Consider the following 22,518-nt stretch of genomic DNA (forward strand, 5'->3'; position numbering starts at 1 on the left):
TCCAATGGTTTCAGGGTCCTCCTAGACACCTACTCAGATACAGTGAGATACTATACCCCAGTGTAAGAAATACCCTGGCACACAGGCTGCCTTTCCACAAAACAGGAAGAGAATGCAGTTTCCCAAAGAGTTTCTCTCTCCCCCCAAGTCAATGTGTCTTTCACATCTTTAACTGGCCCACTTTGTAAGCCTCCTCTGACTTACCCACATGATAGCTGAGCCTCCAACTTTGGTGTGTTATTGGCTGAGATAAATAACCAGCATCCAGCATCTCAGTAACGTGCAGTGCTTATTTCCTGTGACTGCAAAGCCTTTACTGGCTTTGGACAGAGTCTGTATTTAACTGACCCTAATAAACACAGGAAGTTGTGTTATTCTCTAAAAGTGTTAGAGACCATGCTGCTCTTGGGTGGCTGGTTATCAAAGTACTTCATGTTTCTAAGACAGTTGCTACAGTGGCTTTTAAAATTATGGTAGTTATCTTGCTACACAGTTAACCATAAGCAATAGATCTTACTCTTGATCTCAGATAAGATGCCACAGAGTTGACACAAGCATCCTTTTGTCTTAAGACTCACTAAACAAACATTTAAAAGTGAGTTTGATTTTGATGATCCCTCCCTGTTGTATTGCCTATGTTATTCAGCAAATCCATCTCAGCATTTTATAAGTGTGTATTAAGTAAATAAGAATGGATTTGAAAAGTATTTTAGAGGATGCTATGTAAGCTACAAATGCCAGAATACACAAAGGACCACTGTGTCGAAAGGATAAGACCAAAAAGTAGATCTTCCTCACCACCATTGTACTCATATTATTTGCTAGCTAGCACATTGCCCTATTTTCTTCATAGCAATTACCACAATTTAAAATTACTTTGTTTACTTGTTTATTTTATTTCTTCTCCACCCACCTGATAAAAACACAAATTTCATGAGTAAGTATGAAGTTTATATCTCTTTTTCAATTGCTATGTCTTCAACCCCTTTTACTCTGCATGGTTCATAGTAAGTGTTCAGTAAATATTTCTTGAATGAATGAATCAACCAAAAGTAATGTCCTTCCTACCTCTGTTACTGTAAGAATGAAGCCTCTCCATTCTTCTCCACTTTCTGTGTTCTCTGTCTAAAGAGGAAGGTAAAAACAGATAAAGACAAAGAAAAGACATGAATGACTATGAACATTAATGCTTTTATTAACTTCAAATAGCCTCAGAATTTCACGATTGTTTTGTAAGACTCAAAATATGTAAGCCATCAAAATCTGCAAGATTGACAAAAATGCATATTCTTCTATTGAATAACATTGTTTTTAAAAAGTCAATTGTAATTTTTTAAACCACTTAGAATCAGTTGAAAGGAAGAAATAATTTTTCTTTTTGTGTGTTAATGTGTATTTGTTATGAAACATTTCAATACTGCTTTTTTTTGTCAGAAGACAGAAGTATATAGCTTTAATCTGTTTGCTTACTGAACAAGTACAATTGTACAAATGTACTTAATTAAAAAAAATGTAAATGTTAGCACATTTATTTCTCCAGTATGTCAATTCATTGGTATTTAACATTGACTGGCTTCATTCAAGCTTGGGGCAACTAGGTAGAACCACTGTAGTTAGTTAGTCCTTAGAAACTTTCAATTCTTAGCTCTAAAAACTAATATGGCCAACATATATTAAGTGCTTATAGTGGCAGCTACTATTCTAAGCACTTCATATGTATTAACTGATTTAATTTTCATGGCAACTCTGCAAAAAGTACTATTATTTTTTTTATTTTACAGATTTATTGATTTAACATATATTTATTAAGTGCCTTTTAGCACTAGGCACAATCTAGGTACTGGTTTACATTGGAGACCAAAACAAAAAATCCTTGTTCTCATGGAGGTTAGTGTCTAGCAAGGAATAATAAATAATAAACATAATAGTGAGTAAATTTTATAGAGTCAGAAGGAAATAAATGGGAAAATAAAATGTAGAGCAGGGTTAGAGAGATTGAGAACGCCACTAGGGGTTAAAGAAGGGAAAAAGTGCTGCTATTTTAATAAAGTAGTCCAGGTAGGTCTCAATAAGAGGGTTACATCTGACCAAACTTACTTCCAGGTGAAGAAACCAAGGCACAGAGAGGTTAAGTAACTTGCCTATGATCACACAGCTGATGAATAAAACAGCCAGTATTCAACCTAGGCATCTAACTCCAATCTTGTGCCCTTAACCACCACATCAGAATCATTTGAGGGCTTGCTTAAAATGTAGATCCTGGGCCTCAGGTTTATAGAGTGGGGCCTGGATTTCTGAAGTACAAGTGATTCTTAGGACTCTAGGGCTTAATGACCAGTGTTTTCAGGGTCAATTCCAACTACACCTTATTCAATTTCAAGTTGTTCTCTTTGTTATTACTATAGTTGTTGGTTGACTTTATTTGGTTCACTCTGAATGCTGGGTGTACAGTTGGTAAGTTTAACAAACAGATCTCTGCCTGTGTGGTGTTTAACTAGATTAATAAAATATTTCTCAAGTTGTGTATATCTATTATACAATTCTTGTTCAAATTTTTCTAATTGTCTCAATAATGTTCTTTAGATCTTTTGGGATTTTTTTGGTCTGTTGGTTGGTTGGTTGGGTTTTTTTTTTTTTCTAATTCAGGATCCAACCTAGATCACACATTGCATTTAGTTATGACTCTATAGTCTCTGTAACTGGAACAGTCTTTCTTTGGCTTTTCTTACACCAGTATTTTTTAACGGTATAGGCCAATTGCCTTGCAGAATGTCTCTCGGTTTGTGAAATATGGGTTTGTCTAATTCAGTAGTTCCAAACCTGTTATCACATTAGACATGTCTTAGAATCATCTAGGAACTTGGGCAACACCAAGTTCTTGAATACCAATTCAAGGACAGCTTTTAAAAAACACCAGGTGTGATCTCTGACTTTGCCAGAGGACGGAAGTTTCATGTGCTTGTATACTAAACAAGTGAACATGCCATTTTAAATCCCTCTTTAGAAAACTGTAGTTCTTGGCAAAAGGCAAGAAATATTGACAAAGTATAGGACTTGGCTCTCCTCCTATAATTTCCTCTTTACCTCAGCCACTGGGCTGCGAAGAGGTGAATGCTATTTATAACCACAACTTGTTTCAGACTAAGTGCTTCTCCTCACTCACCTTCAGTTGCACTTCTTCTTTTGGCAAAACAAGGGTGAATTTTGCACAATTCTTTTCAGTTGAATTCTTTTCAGTAAGACATGTGAGGTCTATTATGTCTAATTTGTCAACATACTGCAAAGATAAAAGGAGATCTCATTAAATTATTTCATGGGTAACATGCATTACTTTTAGTAGGAAGGAAAGTAAGTAATATCTTCATTTCAACTGATGTGAACTTTGCACGATATCCTGGTTTTCAGTGTGTCACCCCTTCCCAACCCAGAGGCCATTTGGAAATGGAATTATGTGGGCTGGAACTGGTTCATACAGGTTTGCAAAAGCCAATTTGTTAAATTTTCAGGAATATTTCTAGCCAGCTGTTAAACACAGACATTACTAAAAGTTAAATTACATAAACATATAAGTAAATAAATTAAATTAAAAACAAAGGTAAAATTCAAAATTTATTATTTTCTGATTATATTACTACATACTATTCTCTTTGTTCTTAAGGCCATTTGTATCTTCATTTCTGTGTGGTGGAAATACTATATGCTCCTGTACCCTCTTCCCACCTCCATGTTCAGTGAGATCACATTGATAAATTGAAATCAGTCACGGAAGAAGTATTTACACCATGGAAATTGGCAAACCTTACAAATCAGGGCTTGGTTTATAGTTTTGCTATTTGTCCCAGAGGCCAGCAATTTTTTTCTGTAAAGGCCAGATAGTAAATGTTTTAGGCTTTGTGGACCACATAAAGTCTCTGTTGCAAATTCTTCCTCTTTTTTAATATGATTTTTTACACTTTATAAGTGTAAAAATAGTCTTAGTTCAGAGACAATATGCAATTGGGCCACGAGCTAGATTTGGCTCAAGGGCCATAGTTTGCTGGCTTCTGGTCTAGACTTAAGGAAGTGAAAGAGAAACGTTAATAATGTAGATGAAACTTTAAAGTTTGTCGTGTCTGGAGCTTTTTCATTTTGAACAGATTGAAAAGTTGACAAAATAGTCTTGTATAATTCAAGCACTGTTATTCAGCGAAGAAGTTGCTCACGTCATTAACAAATAGGTAAAGTTTTGACATACATAATTGTTGTTTTACTTTCCTCTTATTTGTTAATATAAATGAATAAAAATATTAGCCAATATTTCCAAATATCATATTTAATGATAAGAAATTTATTAGGGAAATAGATTAAAAATAACTCCATTTGCCATATCATGATTGAATTGTAATCACAGTTGACTATGGATATGTGTTCAAAAAAATCAATGAAAGCATTCTATGAGAGTCAATTGCTTATATGGAAATTACAATACAGAGTATTGTCTATTTTATTGTTTTAACTGTGTGCTACACATTCTTTATGTAAATAATATTTATAATAAATTAATAGGCATATATTCATACATACACTGTTACTGAACATTTACCACATACCACTGGTTATGAGGATCCTATTAAGAAATATTAACACCTATCTTATCCTTGTAAGATAAAAATATTTCTTCTGAGGTAATAGATAAGTATGATATCGGGGGTGGGAGGGCAATACATGGGGGGATGGGGGTTGTTACTTTCTGAGGGTGAAAAGGATAACTATTGCATTGTTCTGTACACCTGAAACTAACAATAAAAAAATTTTTAAAAAAATTTCTTCTGAGCATTTAATCTATAAACACTGATCTGTGTGCAACTAGCCAGACTTGCTCTCCAGTATTAGAAAGATTAGGACTACCTCTAGTAAGTATAGTAGGGTTTTTAATAATTTTTTGCTAAATTAACCTCAATTTGTACTTCTTTTTATCTCGTTTTATTTTCCTCTTTGTTATACCCAATATAACTTGTTTTATTATGTTCTTGTAAGTCTCCTTATTTTTCTAAGTAGGGCATAAAAATAATAAATAATTTTTTTCCAGAGCTATTCCCATATTAATGAGGTTGGGGGTAAGTTGGGTTGACTTATTTATTTTCAGTGAACAAAGAGCAATTAAACAGGGAAAGAGAGGTCTAAGGGAATGAGGACAAAATTTAAAATTGCACAAAAATCTTTTTTTCTGACAGATTGTCTAGATCAAGCTCAGTGAATTTTGCTGAGACAAAGGAGGAAGCAACAGAGGAAGAAATGGCCCCGTTAGATAGAGTGTCTGTAAACTGCACTATTGATGAGAAAATAGGAAGTCATATCGTTGCTTCTAATTGTAATGTTGAAAGAGCCTTGAAGGTCATCTGTCCAATCTAACTGCCATCTGATGCCTGCATCTCCTCCAAGCTAACCCTCCATGTAGCCATCCAGCTTGTGTTTGGACACCTCAAAGAGCATGGAACTCACGCCTCCTATGCAGCTTTGCCTGCTAGCAAGTTTTTTCTTATATTAAGCTACAGTTTTTCTCCTAGCAATGGTCCTCGTCCCTTTTCTCTGTAATAAAATTAAACAAATTCAGTGACTCTCTCACATGGCTTCCTGACAGTCTTTCAAATATTTAAACGCAGTTTTAAAATCTTCCCTACTATAGGCTAAATGTCTACAGTTCTCACCTGTTCTAGCTCTATGCTTTCTCCTGAGACTATTTCCCAAAAAGTCTTCTACATCTCCTTTTAACAAAACTGGTAGATGGCAATTCGGCAGCATTTCGTTTTAACAGCCTCTTCATGGCATAGTGGTTAAGAATGCTGGCTCAGGAACAGGATCTGGATTGTATCCCTTTCATGAGCTGTCTGATCTTGTACAATTTCTGAATCTTTAAACTTGACTATTCTCATCCAAAAGTGGGCATTAAAATAGTACCCACTCTGCAGAGTTGTTGTGGGAATTAAATAAGATAATGTATGTAAAATGCATGTGTGCTTACTATGTGCCTTACATTTACCATTTCATTTAATCCTTTTGATAACCTTCTGAGATGAGCTACGGTTTTCATCCTAATTTTAGCGACTTGGAACTGAGTGTGTTGGAAACCTTTCATTTGCTCCTCTAGGTTCAACACCCAACACTGTGCACCAGGATATGGACATATATGGACAACGCTCTGGGTACCCTCACCCTCTGACTTCCTGCTGGGTTGGCCTGCTGACCACTGGCAGACCAGAGAGTGAGCAGAGTGAAGTCAGGTATCCATTACCCTCTGCGATTGCTTCCTCAATCAAAGACCATATTCCTTGCAAGGCGGTCATCTTCACACACCTTCCCCCACTGTTCTCTCACTCTTTCCTTTACTGAGGCATGGTGATGGGGCATTGTTAGTAGCCTCACGGTTCTGTACTACCCTGTGTGGTTTTCCTACATCTTATCCACTGCTTTGAGGACTGCATCTTTATAAAACTCTCTTTAAATTGCCCAATTTGAGATGTCATCTCTTTCCTAGCAGTTCCCTGTCTGAGACACTGAGACACAGAGAGATCAGGTTAGTAGCCCAAGATCCCAAGCTGACACAGTGAACAGTGACAGGGCCAGGTTCAAAACCCAGGTAGTCTGCACAAAAACCAGGCTCACAGTCACCAAGCTGTGCTGCCTCTTGCCATGTAGTAAGTGAGCAGTAACTATTAACTTTCTCACTTATAAGTGTTACACAAGGTGTAGACCAGGGTTTTTACATTTTTATTGGCATCAGTGAGAAGTTGGAGGGCACAAAGAAAAATTAGTTTTGTTAAAATTTATTATGATATTTGAAAACACCTTTATATAAATTTTGCCTATCCAGAACTCAGGTGAAAGATGACCATTTTGTTTGTGTTTTCTTTTAAATGACTTCTGGTTAGTTTACCACTGATGGTGCTAAAATGCCTGTAGGTAGAATACATTATACAGGCTTTTTTTCTGTTTTTTTTTTTTTATCTGGAAATATAATGATGATTTTCTAAAGAGTGTGGGCTACTACACCCATGGGCCAAAATGTTTTTATTTAAACAAGTTACTAGATCATAAACTATCTTATAAGCATAGCATTCCAAGGTAGGCAAGCATTTGCTACTAAAATACTACATTTTACTTGTGGAAACAATGAAATACAAATCAATTATTTGAAATTAATATGAATAAATAAATCTCAGAATCTCTTTATTGTTTTTCTCATGCTTGAGCTCTTAGAAGTCCTGTTTAGTGGGGTATGTTTTTGTCTTTCCAGAAAAATTATATTGTGACATATTGTATGTTTTGAGGCTTTGGGGATCATCTAAGTTCCTTTCAGATTCTAACTGCATGCTACAGCAAGATAAAAAGTGATGGAATAAGGCTATCACTTGGTATTATATAATTTGTATCCAGATACCGTATTGTCCCATGTATAAGACACACCCTTTTTTAAAAATTTTGGGGTCTAAATACTGGATGCATCTTATACAGTGGTTTTATGAGCACAAAAACAAGCACGAAAAAAGAGAGAAATGAAAGTTAAAAAAACCCAAAAAACTACAACCACTGTATAAGACGCACCCAGTTTTTAGATCCCAAATTTTTTTAAAAAGGGTGCATCTTATACATGGGAAAATACGGTATATAGCTAAAATGTTCATTTTTCAACCAAATTTTGTTATCAGGATCAGAAAAAAAAAGAATCCAAAGTTAAAAATATGAGTTCATATCTTCTTCTGAATTGCTCAGAAAATTTACCTATGAGTCTTATCATTGATAGCCTTCACAGATACAAATGTTCTCATTTGAATTGGTTTTACTAGAATATCTTTACTGTTGGAAGACAGATAATTTCACATGAATAATAACCTATATGACAGATGTATATTGGAAAAAAATGTAATCAGATAAACATATTTAAATACTTACTATTGTGCTTTTTTTGTCATTATAAAAGAAAAGTGTAGTTCCTCTCAACTCTGTCCAATAGTGTTTATACTCCTGTGGGAAAGAAATCATAAACATCAGTGTATATTCTCTATTTTTTATTGATATTTTCCTTTGTAACTTTCTGAATTGATTGTCATGTGATTTGAGAGTCTTCTTTACCTTGAGGTAAATCACCTAATTTTTATGGCTTAATTTTACACTTAATTCTTGATTAAATATTGCACAAATTTATTTTAGTATAAGGTGTGAGTTAAGGATGTAATTCAATTTGTGTTCAGATAGATTATTTTCCAAAACTTTTCTTGTCTATTGAAGGCACTTAACATTTTATACCATTTCAGAGGTAGCTTGCACCTATAAGAGGGGCCATTTAAGGGGCCAAGATAGGACATAGGACAAGCATTTAATATCTACCTTCCAGGACACTTGAAAGGATTGAATACATTAACACATATAAAGCACATAGCATAATACATGACTCATGCTTTGGGTTTAATAAATAGTATATATTTAAATAGATCAAGGAAATGTGAGCAATTGATAATGATAAAAGTAATTTAACACCATCAAAGCTGAGCTTTGAAGTCCAAATTTATTCATGTGGTGAATATTTCATTAGTAATACATTCACATTACTATGGGTTCTATAGAAATGCAATGTTTTAAGTTTAAAAAATTTAAATAAACTAGTCAGACTCTCATTTCACTCAAGTGAAAGTTTATTTAAATAAGGGGAACTTACATTCTATGAAGATTGTCTATATTACAAGAGAATAGCAAAGGGGCTTAAAGAATAAAATCCTTCCACATCTAAAGACTTACCTTCATACCCAGCTCTTTTAAAAAGTATATTTAAAAATATTCTAGTCAGTTTCATGGACATGTTGATCATTCCTTTCTTTAGGGTTTAATAAGCTGAATTTTGTATCATATTGGTTTATCTAGACTTATATTGATGATTAATGTAAGAAAGTCACATGAAGAAAATTTTTTCTTTTGATTATAAATGTGAAGACTCTTTTATATATTATGGTATTTTGTGTCTCTTTAATACTGACCTATCCTTTGTACTTTTTTTTTTTTAATTGGGGAATTGGGGGAAGGGGAACAGACAAGCTGCTGTCATTTTGTTCTTCAGTCTAGTTGTGGAGGACGTTGCTTCACTGGCCCAACTTGGCACCATCATTGCGCTCTTTCTGGGCAAGGCAGATCAGTTGCCGGCTTCTGGACGGCCACTCACTGCGGCTGCTGGCCGCTCACACTGGCTGCTGGCTACACATGGTAGCACATGGCAACCCACCTGCTGTTGCCAGCGACTCATGGCAGCCCAGCTCCAGGTTGAGCTGTTGTTCAACATCTCAGCTGTAGAGGGCAGTGTCACTGGCCCCCATATATGGGATCCGAACCGGGGCCCTCTGGCGTCCCAAGCCAGCTCTTAACCAATGTGCCACTTGGCTGGCCCTCCTTTGTCCCTTTTTGACCAGCAAAATATTTGTCACCGCTTTAGAATTTATATACTTATTTTCTCAAACAATGGTAATTCTATAATCTATTGCTTTTATTTGCCTTGGCTCCCAGGAAGCTCAAGATTAAATTCATTTTGATTTATAACACCTATCTTTTTCATTTCTTAGTAGAACTATTTTCTCCCTTAGTCTTCACAGCTGTTAAGGTGCTGTATTGGTTAGCTTTTGCTGTGTAACAAGCTACCCTAAAACTTAGTGGACTAAAACAGCAAATGTTTTCCATTTTTCAGCATTCTGTGGCTGGATGATGATTATTTGGATCTGGGTATATTTGGCTGTGGCCGAATGGTCTAGGTTGGCCTCATTCACAAACCTGGGGTCTGAGCTGGGAATGGAGAATGAATGGGAGTGGTATAATAAGAAATATATTTTGTCTTTGTCCCTCAGTTCCTGGCATAGAGATCCTAAAGCCTGAGTGATGAGTGTTTTTGTTACTCATAATCAGTCCCTTAACATCATACCTGAGCTTATATTAATGAGGTGACGTAAGATGGGACTCATGGAGAGTTTCAGGATGGATCTGGTCCCCAAAAGAACAAATGATTAGAGGGTTGGAACAGTCCCACCCACCCACCTCCAGGAAGGGTGGGAGGAGGATGGGCCTTGGAGATTAAGCTTTATAAAAACTTTTGAACAATGACATTTGATGAGTTTCCTAATGAGTGAACACCCACATGCTAAGAGGGCAGGCAGTGCACCCCAACTCCACAGGAATAGAAGCGCTTGTGCTTGGGACCCTTCCAGGCTTTGCCCTATGTATCTCTTCATTTGGCTGTTCATTTGTATTCCTTACCAGTAAATGTAAGTGAAGTGTCTTCCTGAGTTTTGTGAGCCATTCTAGTAAATGGTTAGATCTTAGGAGGGGATTGCGGGAAAGCCTGATTTATAGGCAATCGGTTAGAAGTATGAGACTTCTAACTATGAGGCCTTGCAGCTGATCACTGAAGTGGCGGGGTGGGGGTGCCAGTCTTGTGGGATGGAGCCATTTAATTAAGCTGTGGAGTCTGCACTAAATCTGGATAGGTATTTAGTTGCAGAATTGAACTAAATTTTTCAACAACCAGTTGGTGTCCAGAAAATCAGAGAATTGGCTTTTGGTGTTGGAAAACACCGCGTGAGACACCTGAAGTTGCCCTCCTCATGGTCTCATTCTCCAGCTAGCCTAGACTTGTTCACATGCTGGCAGAACGATTTCCAGGAGCAAGAGAGAACAAAACACAATGTGCGAGTAGTTTCTGATCCTCTGCTTTTGTCACGTTGACCAAACTGTGACCCAGTCCAGGTTCAAGTGGTAGAAAACTAGACTCACCTCTTTAAGGAAGGAGCAAAAAGTCCCATTTCAAAGGGGCATGCATATAGAGGTGCTTGAACAAATTGGTAGTATCACTGCAGCAATCTACCTCTGGGGCAGAGTGGGAACTTGGGGCAAGGTTTCTTTGTCTGAGCCCCATGGTCTTTCCAGTCTATCCTACCTTCCCCATTGAGAGCTGGCAATAATGTAATATAATGAACCTGCTGATGCCTCCTGACCAAGAATGAATTACCATAGAAAAGATCAATTAAAAAAGACATAAGATTGAAGGAACAGCCAATCGATGGTCCCCAAAGAAGCAGTTATTAAACTGGGCAGAGATTCTGCCTCTTGTCTGAAATTCAGATGCCCACTATGTATGTGACATGTCTTAGAGTCTAGCAGTTTAATAAGGCAAGAAAGGAGACCTTAATTTTAGCCTCATCAGAAGTCTTTTCTTCTTTTCGTATAGGATGCAATGAATTACTGACATTGCAATTGTCTTTAACCTGGTCTCTCTGCCGCCTCCTTACAGCCTCCAATCTATTCTCCACAGTGCTGCCAGAGAGTAGGACTGAGTATCTGATAGGTAAGTTTGGGAGGCTGTATGTTCAACTTAGCCCGTTCCTGTGTCCTCCCTGCTCAGCCTACCAGGAGAGAGTGGCTGTTCTGCCCTGTTCCCTGCCATGTGGCAAAGGGCTTGCAAGAGGAGCAGGCTTATGGCTCTTAAACTGAGTCAGTGACTCAAGGCAGATCAAAGCTACCTAAATCTGGGGTCAAGTGTTAGCACAGTTTTCGTCTTAAATCCAAACCACATATTGACAGATTTTAATAATAATAAAAGTAAAGTAATGGATCTTCGTTTGTGTGATCCCTGTGTCTGAATACTGAATTGGTTTCAAGTTTGGGAGAGGAAAAGCCCCAATAAATGAGTATAAAAATATCCAGGGTGACAGGGTAGAAATAACTGCTGATGGGGTTTCTTTTTAGAATGATGAAAATATTCTAGAAGTAGATAGTGGTGATAGTTGCACAACTTTGTGGACATATTAAAAACCACTGAGGGCCGGCCGAGTGGCGCGTTGGTTAAGAACTGGTTTGGGATGCCAGAGGGCCCCGGTTCGGATCCCACATATGAGGGCCAGTGACATTGCCCTCTACAGCTAAGATGCTGAACAACAGCTCGACCTGGAGCTGGGCTAACATGGGTTGCCGGCAACAGCATGGGCTGCAGTCCCCTGCTGCAGTGGGCTGCCATAAGCTACTGTGTGTAGCCAGCAGCCAGCATGAGTGGCCAGCAGCCGCCGTGAGCGGCCGTCCAGAAGCCGGCGACTGATCTGCCTCGCCCGGGAGGAGCGCAATGATGGTGCCAGCTTGGGCCAGTGAAGCAACATCCTCCACAACTAGACTGAAGAACAAAACAACAGCATCTTGTCTGTTCCCCTTCCCGCGATTCCCCAATAAAATCTTTAAAAAAAAAACCAAAAAAAAACCAAAAACAAAAACCCACTGAATTGTAATAATAATGATGATGATAGTAATAATAATAATTATTGTGTTTCCTGTGTGAGAGTTCACTGTTAAGGGACCAAGAATAAAAGTAGAGAAACCAGCCTCCTCCTATGCCTCAAAGAGTTGTTGAAGGAGTGAATGAAATAATGCATGTAAAGCACATAGGACCTGGAACATAACAAGTGTTCCGTAAAAGTTGGGCACTACAAGGAAAAAAAAAAGCATTGCTTCCTTACTTACACTATTAATAGGTACTGTGCATTTTCATTATCCTTATAATACTTTTTCCACATGGTGATTTGTATGTCTGAGTGATAGTGTGACATCTAAAACTCTCTAAAGTAGATCTCTTTCAATGGGATTAGGTATGAAAAGAAAAGAGCATTTTGCTAACCTGAATAATGTCATTCCTATAGAAGTCACCCTTTTACATTATCTTAAATAAAGCAATAGAAAACTGCATTGAGAAATATGGCTTGAGAATTTAGTAATACATACTGTCTCTGAGATCAAGCAGATGTTTTGTAAAAACCGTGAAAGTGTCTAATCACTTAGTTGAAAAATTCTCTTGAACTTGCTCAGTTTTGACTTGAGATTAAGTAATAAAACAATTCAAAGTTATCTTGGCAGCTGTTTCTTCTTTTTAATCATCTCGCTTTTTTTAAGGCTTTCACGTCCTGCCTAAGTGATAAGCCTCTCAGTGCAGGAGGCAAGTCAAGGCTACACTGTATTTGGGAACTAGGATGGCCGTGAGGGAAACTTGAGGAGGACATCGGAGTGCGGGTATATTGGCTAGAGAACTTAATCACAGGTTGTGTAGTTTGACTGATATACAGCATCTAAGATCAAGTCCAAACTCGAGACTTTGATTCTTGGAGGAAAGGAAAGCAAGAGAAAACCTGGAAGTCCAAGTCTACCACTCTCTTCATCTTTTTAATTAGCCTCATTAGTATTAACCTACCATCAGATGGAAAAGCTAAAATCACTAATAGCCAGTCAAGATTTATTGATTTCCTTCTGCGTGTACAAGCAGACATCCACCTCTGCTCCTGAGAAAAATTACAGAGGTGCTCAGACAGGATAATAGGCATCTGGTAGAGTTAACTAGGGGAAAATGGGAGTTTTACTAAACAAACATACAGATTTGTGGAAAGAATTAAGGGGGATTTATTAAAAGGGAGAAGAAGCTAGAACTGAATTGAAAGTAAAGGCAGTCAGGAGGAAAAATAAGATGACAAATAGCAATAGGCCCTGTGAACTCCAACTACAGCTACAAATCTAATAACAGATGAAACTTACATTAGGTATGCAAGGTCACAGTCTTGATTTAGTTTCTGAAAAGCTCTCATGTATATCAGTATAAGCTGAGTCATCTATAAATATCACTCAATAATTAACATCTAGGTGTATATTTATATTTATAGAAGTCTGTAAATATTTTAAGTGAAATACATTTTTGAATGAAATGCATTTAGCACAAAGTTTCTTATTTTTAGTAATCATTTGTGTTGAATCACTGAAGTAAGAAAAGGGGCTGAGGGCCGGCCGAGTGGCGCGATGGTTAAGAGCTGGCTTGGGACGCCAGAGGGCCCCGGTTCGGATCCCACATACGAGGGCCAGTGACACTGTCCTCTACAGCTAAGATGCTGAACAACAGCTCAACCTGGAGCTGGGCTGCCGTGAGTTGCAGGCAATGGAGTAGGCTGCAGTTCCTATTGCAGTGGGTTGCCATGGGCTACCGTGTGTAGCCAGTAGCCAGCGTGAGCGGCCAGCAGCTGCTGTGACTGGCCAGCAGCCGCCGTGAGCGGCCATCCAGAAGCCGGCGACTGATCTGCCTCACCTGGGAAGAGCGCAATGATGGTGCCAACTTGGGCCAGTGAAGCAACGTCCCCCACAACTAGACTGAAGAACAAAAGGACAGCAGCTTGTCTGTTCCCCTTCCTCCAATTCCCCAGTGCTGTTCCCATCCCCCAATTCCCCAATTAAAAAAAAAAATCTTAAAAAAAAAAAAGAAAAGGGGCTGAAATGGGACTTTTGAATTTATTGCTAACTTCATAATCACTAGGTGACCTTAAATTTAGAGTTTAAGGTCATTATCTCATTTTCATTCAATAAACAAATGTTTTGAAAGTCTACTGAACTTACTGTTGAGCTCAGTGTGATCAAAGAATCTTGTGATTAGACATCCCCAACCTTTGTAAGCCCACAATCAAATGGAATTAAAACTTTAGTTTGGAAGGTAGCATGATATTGAATGTTTTGTAATAAAATCCAATGTAGGCTGCTTAATGGATGAGGGACCTTGACCATAACCTCTGTGAGCCACAACTCACACATCTGTGAAGGGGATAAAATAATTTCTAGCCAGAGGAGTTACTATAATGATAAGAGTGACAAGACATTAAGAGCCTGGCATGATATCTGTCATATGTCAACACCTAAAGAAAATAGACCCATTATTATATAGTCCATTTGATCATCACAGCAATCCATTAATTATGCAAGGGAGTAATTATCCATATTACAAAAGAGGAAACAGATTAAAAAACTTAAAGGAATTGCCCAAATTCCATAGTTGAACTAATATCTGTATCTCTTGGCTCCCCAGTGCTCTTTCTCATTGATGCAACTAGTGAAAATGCCAAATCCAGTGAAGTTCCTCTCTATGCCTTGTCACCAACAAAACGGTCCCATTTTTCGGCCACTTGGCCTAGAAATCCCATTGTTTTCCTTAGCTTTATCTCATAGCTTCTATTTTCAAGCAATTTATCACTGTGGCTCTCCTTTGAGTCATATTGTGAACTCAAAACTGATTTTAGTATGTTAAGAATGTGACAAATAATGAAATGGGAAGAGAATGAATCTAATCTTTGGTATAAGCCAGGTGTTTTGCATATATTATCCCTTTAACCCTTGAAACCACCCTATTAGTAGACATTATTCTCCTCCTCTTGCTCTCTTCTCCCTGACATACAAGTAAAAGATACTTTGCTATAAATTCAAGTGGAAACACAAGTTAATTTCATCAGAAATATTGATGTCTATAGTTTATTCTTTCCATTTCAAAGCACGCTTTCTAAGAAAAGATATAGTAACAATCAGGTACAGGAGTCATCTTTCCTTGCTCTTGGAGGTAGTAGGGTCTTGGTGTTTTATTCATATTCACCAGAACTGAGTGTGTTGCTTGGTGCATAGGAGATACACAATAGAGGTTGCTTGAATGAGTAGATTGAGCACCTACTGTATCCCTGGCATTGTACCTTAGGAGGCAAATCGTAGTCTCTCCATTTTATAGTTGAGGAAATTGAGTCTCAAGGACATTGAGCAACTTGTATAAGATCACAAGCTGTGAGTAGCAAAAACCATCAGGTAGTCATGTTTTACTGACACTCTAAAATCCTTGTTCTTTCTGCTAATCATACCAATTAAATGCCTTCTTTAAACATTAAAAGGAACTTGATGTCAGAAACAGTTATTATAAATACTTTGGAAAACATTCAACGATTAACCAAATTTAAATTACAAATTTCTTTTTTCCCAACTTCTCTTTCCTGGCAAAGTGTAACAATGTGGCTAACTCCTGATGACATGACTGAATTAACTTTTCAAGCATTTAGGATCAGGGAGGGGGAAAAAAATAAAGCATATAGGGTCTCCCAAAAAACATTCAATATAACTGATAAATATTATTAATACATGTTTAGCACTCATTAGAAATGACCATGTCTTTACTCTCAAAGAGTAAATTATCTGATTATGTATGAAGGAATATGTGCTATTATAGGTATTTTAAATACACATTTTTTTCTTAATATTAATAAATCCTCAGAAAACATATTTTTATTATCACTATTAAACATTTCTTCTGGCATTTATCAAAACACTTAAATTTTTTCTAGTTTCAGTTAATATTAAAATTTCATAAAATTTGACCTAAGTTAGTGATTTTTTTTTTCTTTAGTAACAGGTACTTCATGTTTATTTCTTTCATTAATTTCAATATTTATCATTAATTTTATTCACAATTGCTATTTTAAAAGCACTCATTTTAACTAAGTTTTCATTTTTACATTTTAAAAGTATGAAATACTTTAAGAATTTTCTTAGAGTGAATGTATTTATGTTGCATAGTATACATACTATCCACAGAGCACCCTAAGTATTATATTTTAAAGTCACTATCTTGAACAGTGTTTTTAGAACATATTATTATACATAGTGTTAAACAGTATAAATGTTATCATTTTCACAATTTTTTACAAACATTTACCACTTTAAAAAATAATTTGACCATTATTCATAAACTTTGAACAACTGAGAATAGAAGCAGAAGGTTTAATTTCAATTATAATATTTTATCTTAAAGATATATTCATATGTCATCATGGAAGCATAGTGCTAAACTGCAGAGAAAAGACAGAAAACATTTCGTCTTCTAAACCCAAATCTTCTGTAATGTTTAAATGACCTCTTTGGAAATTTAACTTATTGAATGTTTTAGCATTAGTGACAATATTAGAAACTTGTTATTATATACAATACATATATATATATATATATAATATATATATATATATATATATATACACACACACATGTACTTAAGACATACATTGTATTTAAATTATGTAAAATTGGAATAATATTTCTGAACTAAAGGAAGAGGGTTTAATCCCTACAGAAACAAGGAGGCCCTTGTCATATCACATCACCATGAAATAAATGCTATGTGAAGACAGAAGCTTCTAGTTTAACATTATCATCTTTGGACTTACCTGGTATTCTGACCGCTTGACTAATAAAAAACCTTCAAAGTATAAGGGCAGAGCAGTAATCTTTAACCTTTCCTGGAAGATCCTGCGAGGGGCTGGTTTTGGGGGCTTGTTAGCCATCATACCCTCTCGTTGGTGTGTGGTTTGGTTTCAACTGTATACAGTCTGAAACAAAATGAGATCTCTCTTGTGTGAAAGGAAAAGGCAACTGTTCAAAGAGGAAGTCCCAACACGATTTTAAACCACCAACAGGGGACACACACACACACACACACACACACACACACACACACACACACAAACACACACACTTTTTTTCCTTTTTATGAGGTAAGAAAAAACAGGCAGAGACCAACTTTGAGAAAGCAATCTCTGGGTTACCTACAGGTACTTAGTATTACAGTAGCAAAATAAACAGAAGATTAACATCACCAGAGGATGAAAGGAAACGATGTGGAGATTAGAGCATTAGAGGAGACATCGGGGTCACATTTGTTTTCTTCCACTTTTTTTTTTTAACTGCTGTCCATTTTTATCCCCAGAAGACATGACTTGAATTAACTCCACTTCACTAAAAATTACTTCACAGGACAATTTTATAAGGATTATTTCTGCTGTATTTCAGGATCAAGCTTTGTTTAAATTTTTAGCCCCTTATCCCATGCCCATTTTGATGGTCCACTAAGTATTAAACACAGTTAAGAGAGAATGGAAGCTTTCACTCTGTTTACAGTATTTTGAGTTTGTGGGTTACCAGTGGATGTTTGGCAAAATATGTCTGGCAGAGAAAAGTATACATTTCCAAACTTTTATTTTGTTCTTTTATGCTTTCTGAGCTGTGGATCACTGATGCTGTGATGCATAGGTGGGGGTTCCTATAGTTACTTAGTGAGATTTACAGAGCTACACTGGGGCAAAATACATGTGGAAAATGGTCCTTCAAAGACTAGATTTGGCTCAACATTGTGAAAGGAATGATGGTTGGGGAGGGAACATTGGAAGGAATTCTGGTTTGTTGTGCAGGGATTCTGAGAAGTTCCACCATTTCCTATTTCACCCTCAATATTTCAGAAAAACTCTTGATTTAGTATAGCTCAGGCCTGAGCATTCTCTGCAGTTAGAACAGCCTGTTCTCAGAAATCAAAGCAAGCCAGGAACCTCTAGTCTGATCCTCCTTTTCTAATGGAGAGACCACATGGTGTTCTCCAGCAGTATGGATTCCCACATCTACTGGATCTACAGCACTAGGAAAGGGAAGCCATGTTGTCTGCAAAGCGAGGCACAACAATACAAATGGATTATTAATAAACTAGAGAGGAGTGTTCAGGTACGTCATCCAAATGAAAATGGTTTGAAACAGAAATTGGGAGCTGAAGATTCACAATCGCTGCCTTGCTTTTATATTATTAAGTTGAGACCTGCTTCCTATTACCCAAAACTTCACATGATAAAATCTAAGTCCAACTTAACTTTTTTGAGATGAAGCCACACCATTTTTTAGTTTCAATGTAATAAGAAAATAAGTTGAATAACACAAGAAACCTCTTGATTTGATAAGTGACCTAATCCACCTTCTTGGCATCGGGTTAGCTGGTGGAACACAGAGAGGAAGTTGAAAAGAAAAAAGACAACTGAGAAAGAGCAGGGAGTGAGGAAGATGCTGGGAGTCAGCGGTGCCTGTAATATGAGAACACCAATCTCTGGCTTTATGGCCAAAGAGTTGCAAGGGAGAAAAGAACGCCTCTTTAAAAAATAAGAACGTAAAATTTTGAGAAATAATTATTTGGGGAAATAATCCTCTAGTTAATTATATCGTTCTTACCTTTAAAAAATAAGCAAAATTAAAGAAAAACCAGTTCATCAACCTCTGTAAGTGGCTTTGGTTTGCTGACTTGCAAGTCAAATTAATCCTTAATATATCAAAGTTCAAATACTGTCTCCCTGAAAAAAAAAGAAAAAGAGCATGCGCACACACACACACACACACACACACATACACACACACTCACACCCCTTTGAAAACTACAAAATACAAAAATCTTGCTGAAACATTATTAGCCAGTTAGACCTGTCCGCAATTACCAACATCATTGTGTCACTGCACCATTACACCATTACAATGGAAATCCTCTTATAGATATCTCATGTTTTAGGTGTTAAATAATGAATTTGTAAGTAAGGAAATGTAGTAGAAATTGTTTGGGCATAGGGAGAAAGGCCAATTTTGCCACTCATCAGCTCTGAGACCTTAAACAAACCATTTAATGTCTCTGGGATCACAGCTTCCTAAGCTATGAAATGAGAGGATAGACTAAATGACTTCTTTTTCTTCTCTGCTTCATTTAAAATCAATCTATTCAAGTCACTCCCCTGCTTTAAACACTTTTTTTTTTAAAGTACATTTTTTTTAAAGAGTTTTATAGGGGAATTGGGGAAGGGGAACAGCCAAGTTGTTGTCCTTCAATCTTAGTTGTGGAGGGAACAGCTAGCTCAGCTCCAAGTCCAATCGCCATCCAGCTGCCTGATGGCAGCTTGCAGCCACTCAGCTCCAGGTTCCGTGTTCAATCTTAGTTGGGGGGGTTGGGGGGAGAGGGGGAGGCACAGCCCACCATCCCATGTGGAGGCTGAACCAGCAACCTTGTTGTTAGGAGCAAGTGCTCTCAGCACCTGAGCCATCCTGCCACCTGTTGGCAGCTCAGCGGCAGCTCAGCTCAGGTGCAGCTCACTGGCTCATGTGGGAATTGAACTGGTGACCCTGTTGCTCAGAGCTCATGCTCTTAACCAACTGAGCCACTCGGCCGGCCCTTAAAACACTTTAATGGAGTCTCATTACTTTTGAGATTCATTTTTTCATTCATCACTAAATATTTATCGAGTACCAGCAATATGCTCAAACATGGCACACAGGTCTTTCATAATAGGGCCCTTTTAAATTGAAACTACTTTAAAAATACTCTCTTCTCTAGTAACTTTGGTTACTCCCACTATGTCTTTTGGGACAGAAGAAAAGATGAGGAATCACCGCTATAGAAAGGATATTAGTAGCTCTGTCAGAATGGTTTAATTTGCTAACCTTATAATTTTCAGTATAAGGAGTTATTTCTATGGTGACAGTTTTACTAGTTATATGTTCACACTATTTTTGTAGTGTAGGGAAACATTGATATTATTAAGAAATACTTCTTGGATGTCACATAGATACAGGACACTTACAGATTTCTAAGTGAGATAAATAGTAGAATAATAGCAGTTTTAATAGAAACTAAAAATTTCAGATAGCGAGGCATTTTGGGGGGAATAAAACAATAATGAATTCCATTTTACCCACTTCAAACTCAGTATGTACAAGGATTAGGTCTACATTTTTCTTCCCTTTCATTGCATTTAAAAACCATTTGTGCTTATTTAGGAGATAAAGTAGATTGGTGCTTAACATCCATTCCAATCCCTTTTAGTGTGCCATTTACAGCAGAGGCTGAAAAGCTAAAAACTACATTTCCCAGACTTCTTTGCAACTGGAGTTGGGATGCATTCAATGTTGGCAAGACAGACTGGAGATGGCAGAATGGAGACAGAATTCATCCTTATGCTGCCTTCGATTTTTCTAGAACCAAGCATGGGCTGCAAGCATCTGATTTATTCTGTGGAAATATTATCAGAAGTCCCAGTAGGTAATCTTTAGTTTCATGGGCTTTGAAGTCAAGGCCTGAAACACAACTTTCTAGTCTCGGCAGGTATGGCCTGCTTCCAGAAGTTGTAAGGAAGTTTCCTGTTCATGGAGGCTTCTTATTAGTGGTGGCTTTCTTAACATGGCAATTTTGAAATTGTGGTGGCTCCCTGACTGTGCAGTGTCAATCTGGTTCTGGAGATTCCAGCATTAGCACCAGCTTCCTGATTTTTCAATTTACTTCTTGACTGTACATGCAGCATCTGACTCTTGGTGATGAGTTTTGCAGTGTTTCTTTCGGAATCATTCCAGAAAGCTCAGAATACATTATTTTTCTATCCCTTCCAACAATTCTGTAAGCTGATAAATGCCTAGTAGATCCCCTTTTACCTAAATGCACTATCATGAAATCTATTCTATGTAACTGACCCCTCATCATTACAGTTCCTCACTATTTATAGGAATAAGTGAAAACTTATCCAAAACATTGAAGGTGCTCCATAATCTAGTTCTATGTTGCAAACATGAACAATTTTACAATATCTGATAAATTTTTTCTGTGTCAACAGTCCATCATTTCTGCCTCATGTCTTGGCTTACAATTTATCTTCTTATTTCCTTCACCTCGTAAATCTCTTGCTGTTGGGTATTGCCTGCAAATTACAGTTTTGGCATTTTATTGTTTACAATTTTTTTTTGGCATTTGAATCTACAAATACCTTATATATCATGTCCTATACATATTTAAATTAAAATTTTCTTATTATAAATTGAAAACTTATTTATACAAATTGTAGACAAAACAAGAAGGCATAAAGAAGAAAATGAAAATCACATGCTACTCTACCATCAGCTATTACCAATATATGGATGGGTACCATCACTTTTTTGGCACTTTTTCTCTATTTGTATATATTTATGTAATCAAGTTAATACTATACAAGCTGTTTCATAAATTGCATTTTGTCAAATAATATACCTAGAGCAAATTCCCATGTCAATAAATTTAAATGTACATTATTTAAATTTTTGCTTAGTACTATAAAAATAATTTAAGTCTTTGCAAGGGTAATGTTGCAATGCAGAACTATTTTATTAAGCTAAATGTGTTCTAAATGACCAAACCTCCTTTTTACAAGGTAAGAACTACATTGACTAGAAGTAAACTATGAGATACAGAATAGAGACCCTGAGAATACTATACTTGTTGTGTTCTTGTTAAGAGAAACAATATTATATTATAATATAATGTACTATAATATAATATAATATAATATAATATAATATAATATAATATAATATATTGCAACTAAGAATCAAATAGTAGGTAGAAAGGCAATTTAGGAAAGGTAAAGGTCAATTTGTACAGCACTTTAGAATTAAGGATTCAAGGCAGACTGTTAAATCCCATTGCATTGAAAAATTGTCTTTTTGTGAACGTTGCTGCCACCTATCTGCAGATTTCAAGCACATTTTACAGTCCAGTAGAGCCTTTCTGTCTGGGGATAATTTTGTAAGAAAAGTCTACGTAAAGTGAATGTAGTTAACAAATGAGCCAAAAATTGGCAGTAAAGAGTTAAATAATAATAATAATAATAATTGAAATTTTATATGAAAAGGTAAAACTCAAAATTGTAAAAATAAGTTTATTTCACTTCAGCAAATTTTAGTATAGAATCTCAATTATGTTATAATTTCTAGAACAAATTGATTATTGGAGTGTAATTTTTCTTACAAAATTCTCTGATAGTAATTTGCTAACACTTTCACTTTTGACTTGCAGAATAATAACTTTTTGCA

The 22,518-nt window shown here is 36.6% G+C and overlaps 1 protein-coding gene across 1 annotated transcript; it reads right to left on the reverse strand.

Annotated features, from left to right (window-relative positions):
- Positions 1-1,068: 1,068 nt before the first annotated feature.
- On the reverse strand, positions 1,069-17,295 carry STAP1 (signal transducing adaptor family member 1; the record flags this gene model as incomplete). Its single annotated transcript, XM_019634584.1, has 4 exons — positions 17,055-17,295; positions 7,930-8,001; positions 3,164-3,277; positions 1,069-1,125 (listed from the first exon to the last, which is right to left on the reverse strand). Coding segments are annotated over exons 1-4 (363 nt in total), but the record flags the coding sequence as incomplete, so codon positions are not given.
- Between the last annotated feature and the right edge of the window lie 5,223 nt (positions 17,296-22,518).

The sequence above is a fragment of the Hipposideros armiger genome, unplaced genomic scaffold (genome assembly GCF_001890085.2).
Source record: "Hipposideros armiger isolate ML-2016 unplaced genomic scaffold, ASM189008v1 scaffold_1757, whole genome shotgun sequence".
In the NCBI taxonomy this organism is placed as follows: Eukaryota; Metazoa; Chordata; class Mammalia; order Chiroptera; family Hipposideridae; genus Hipposideros; species Hipposideros armiger.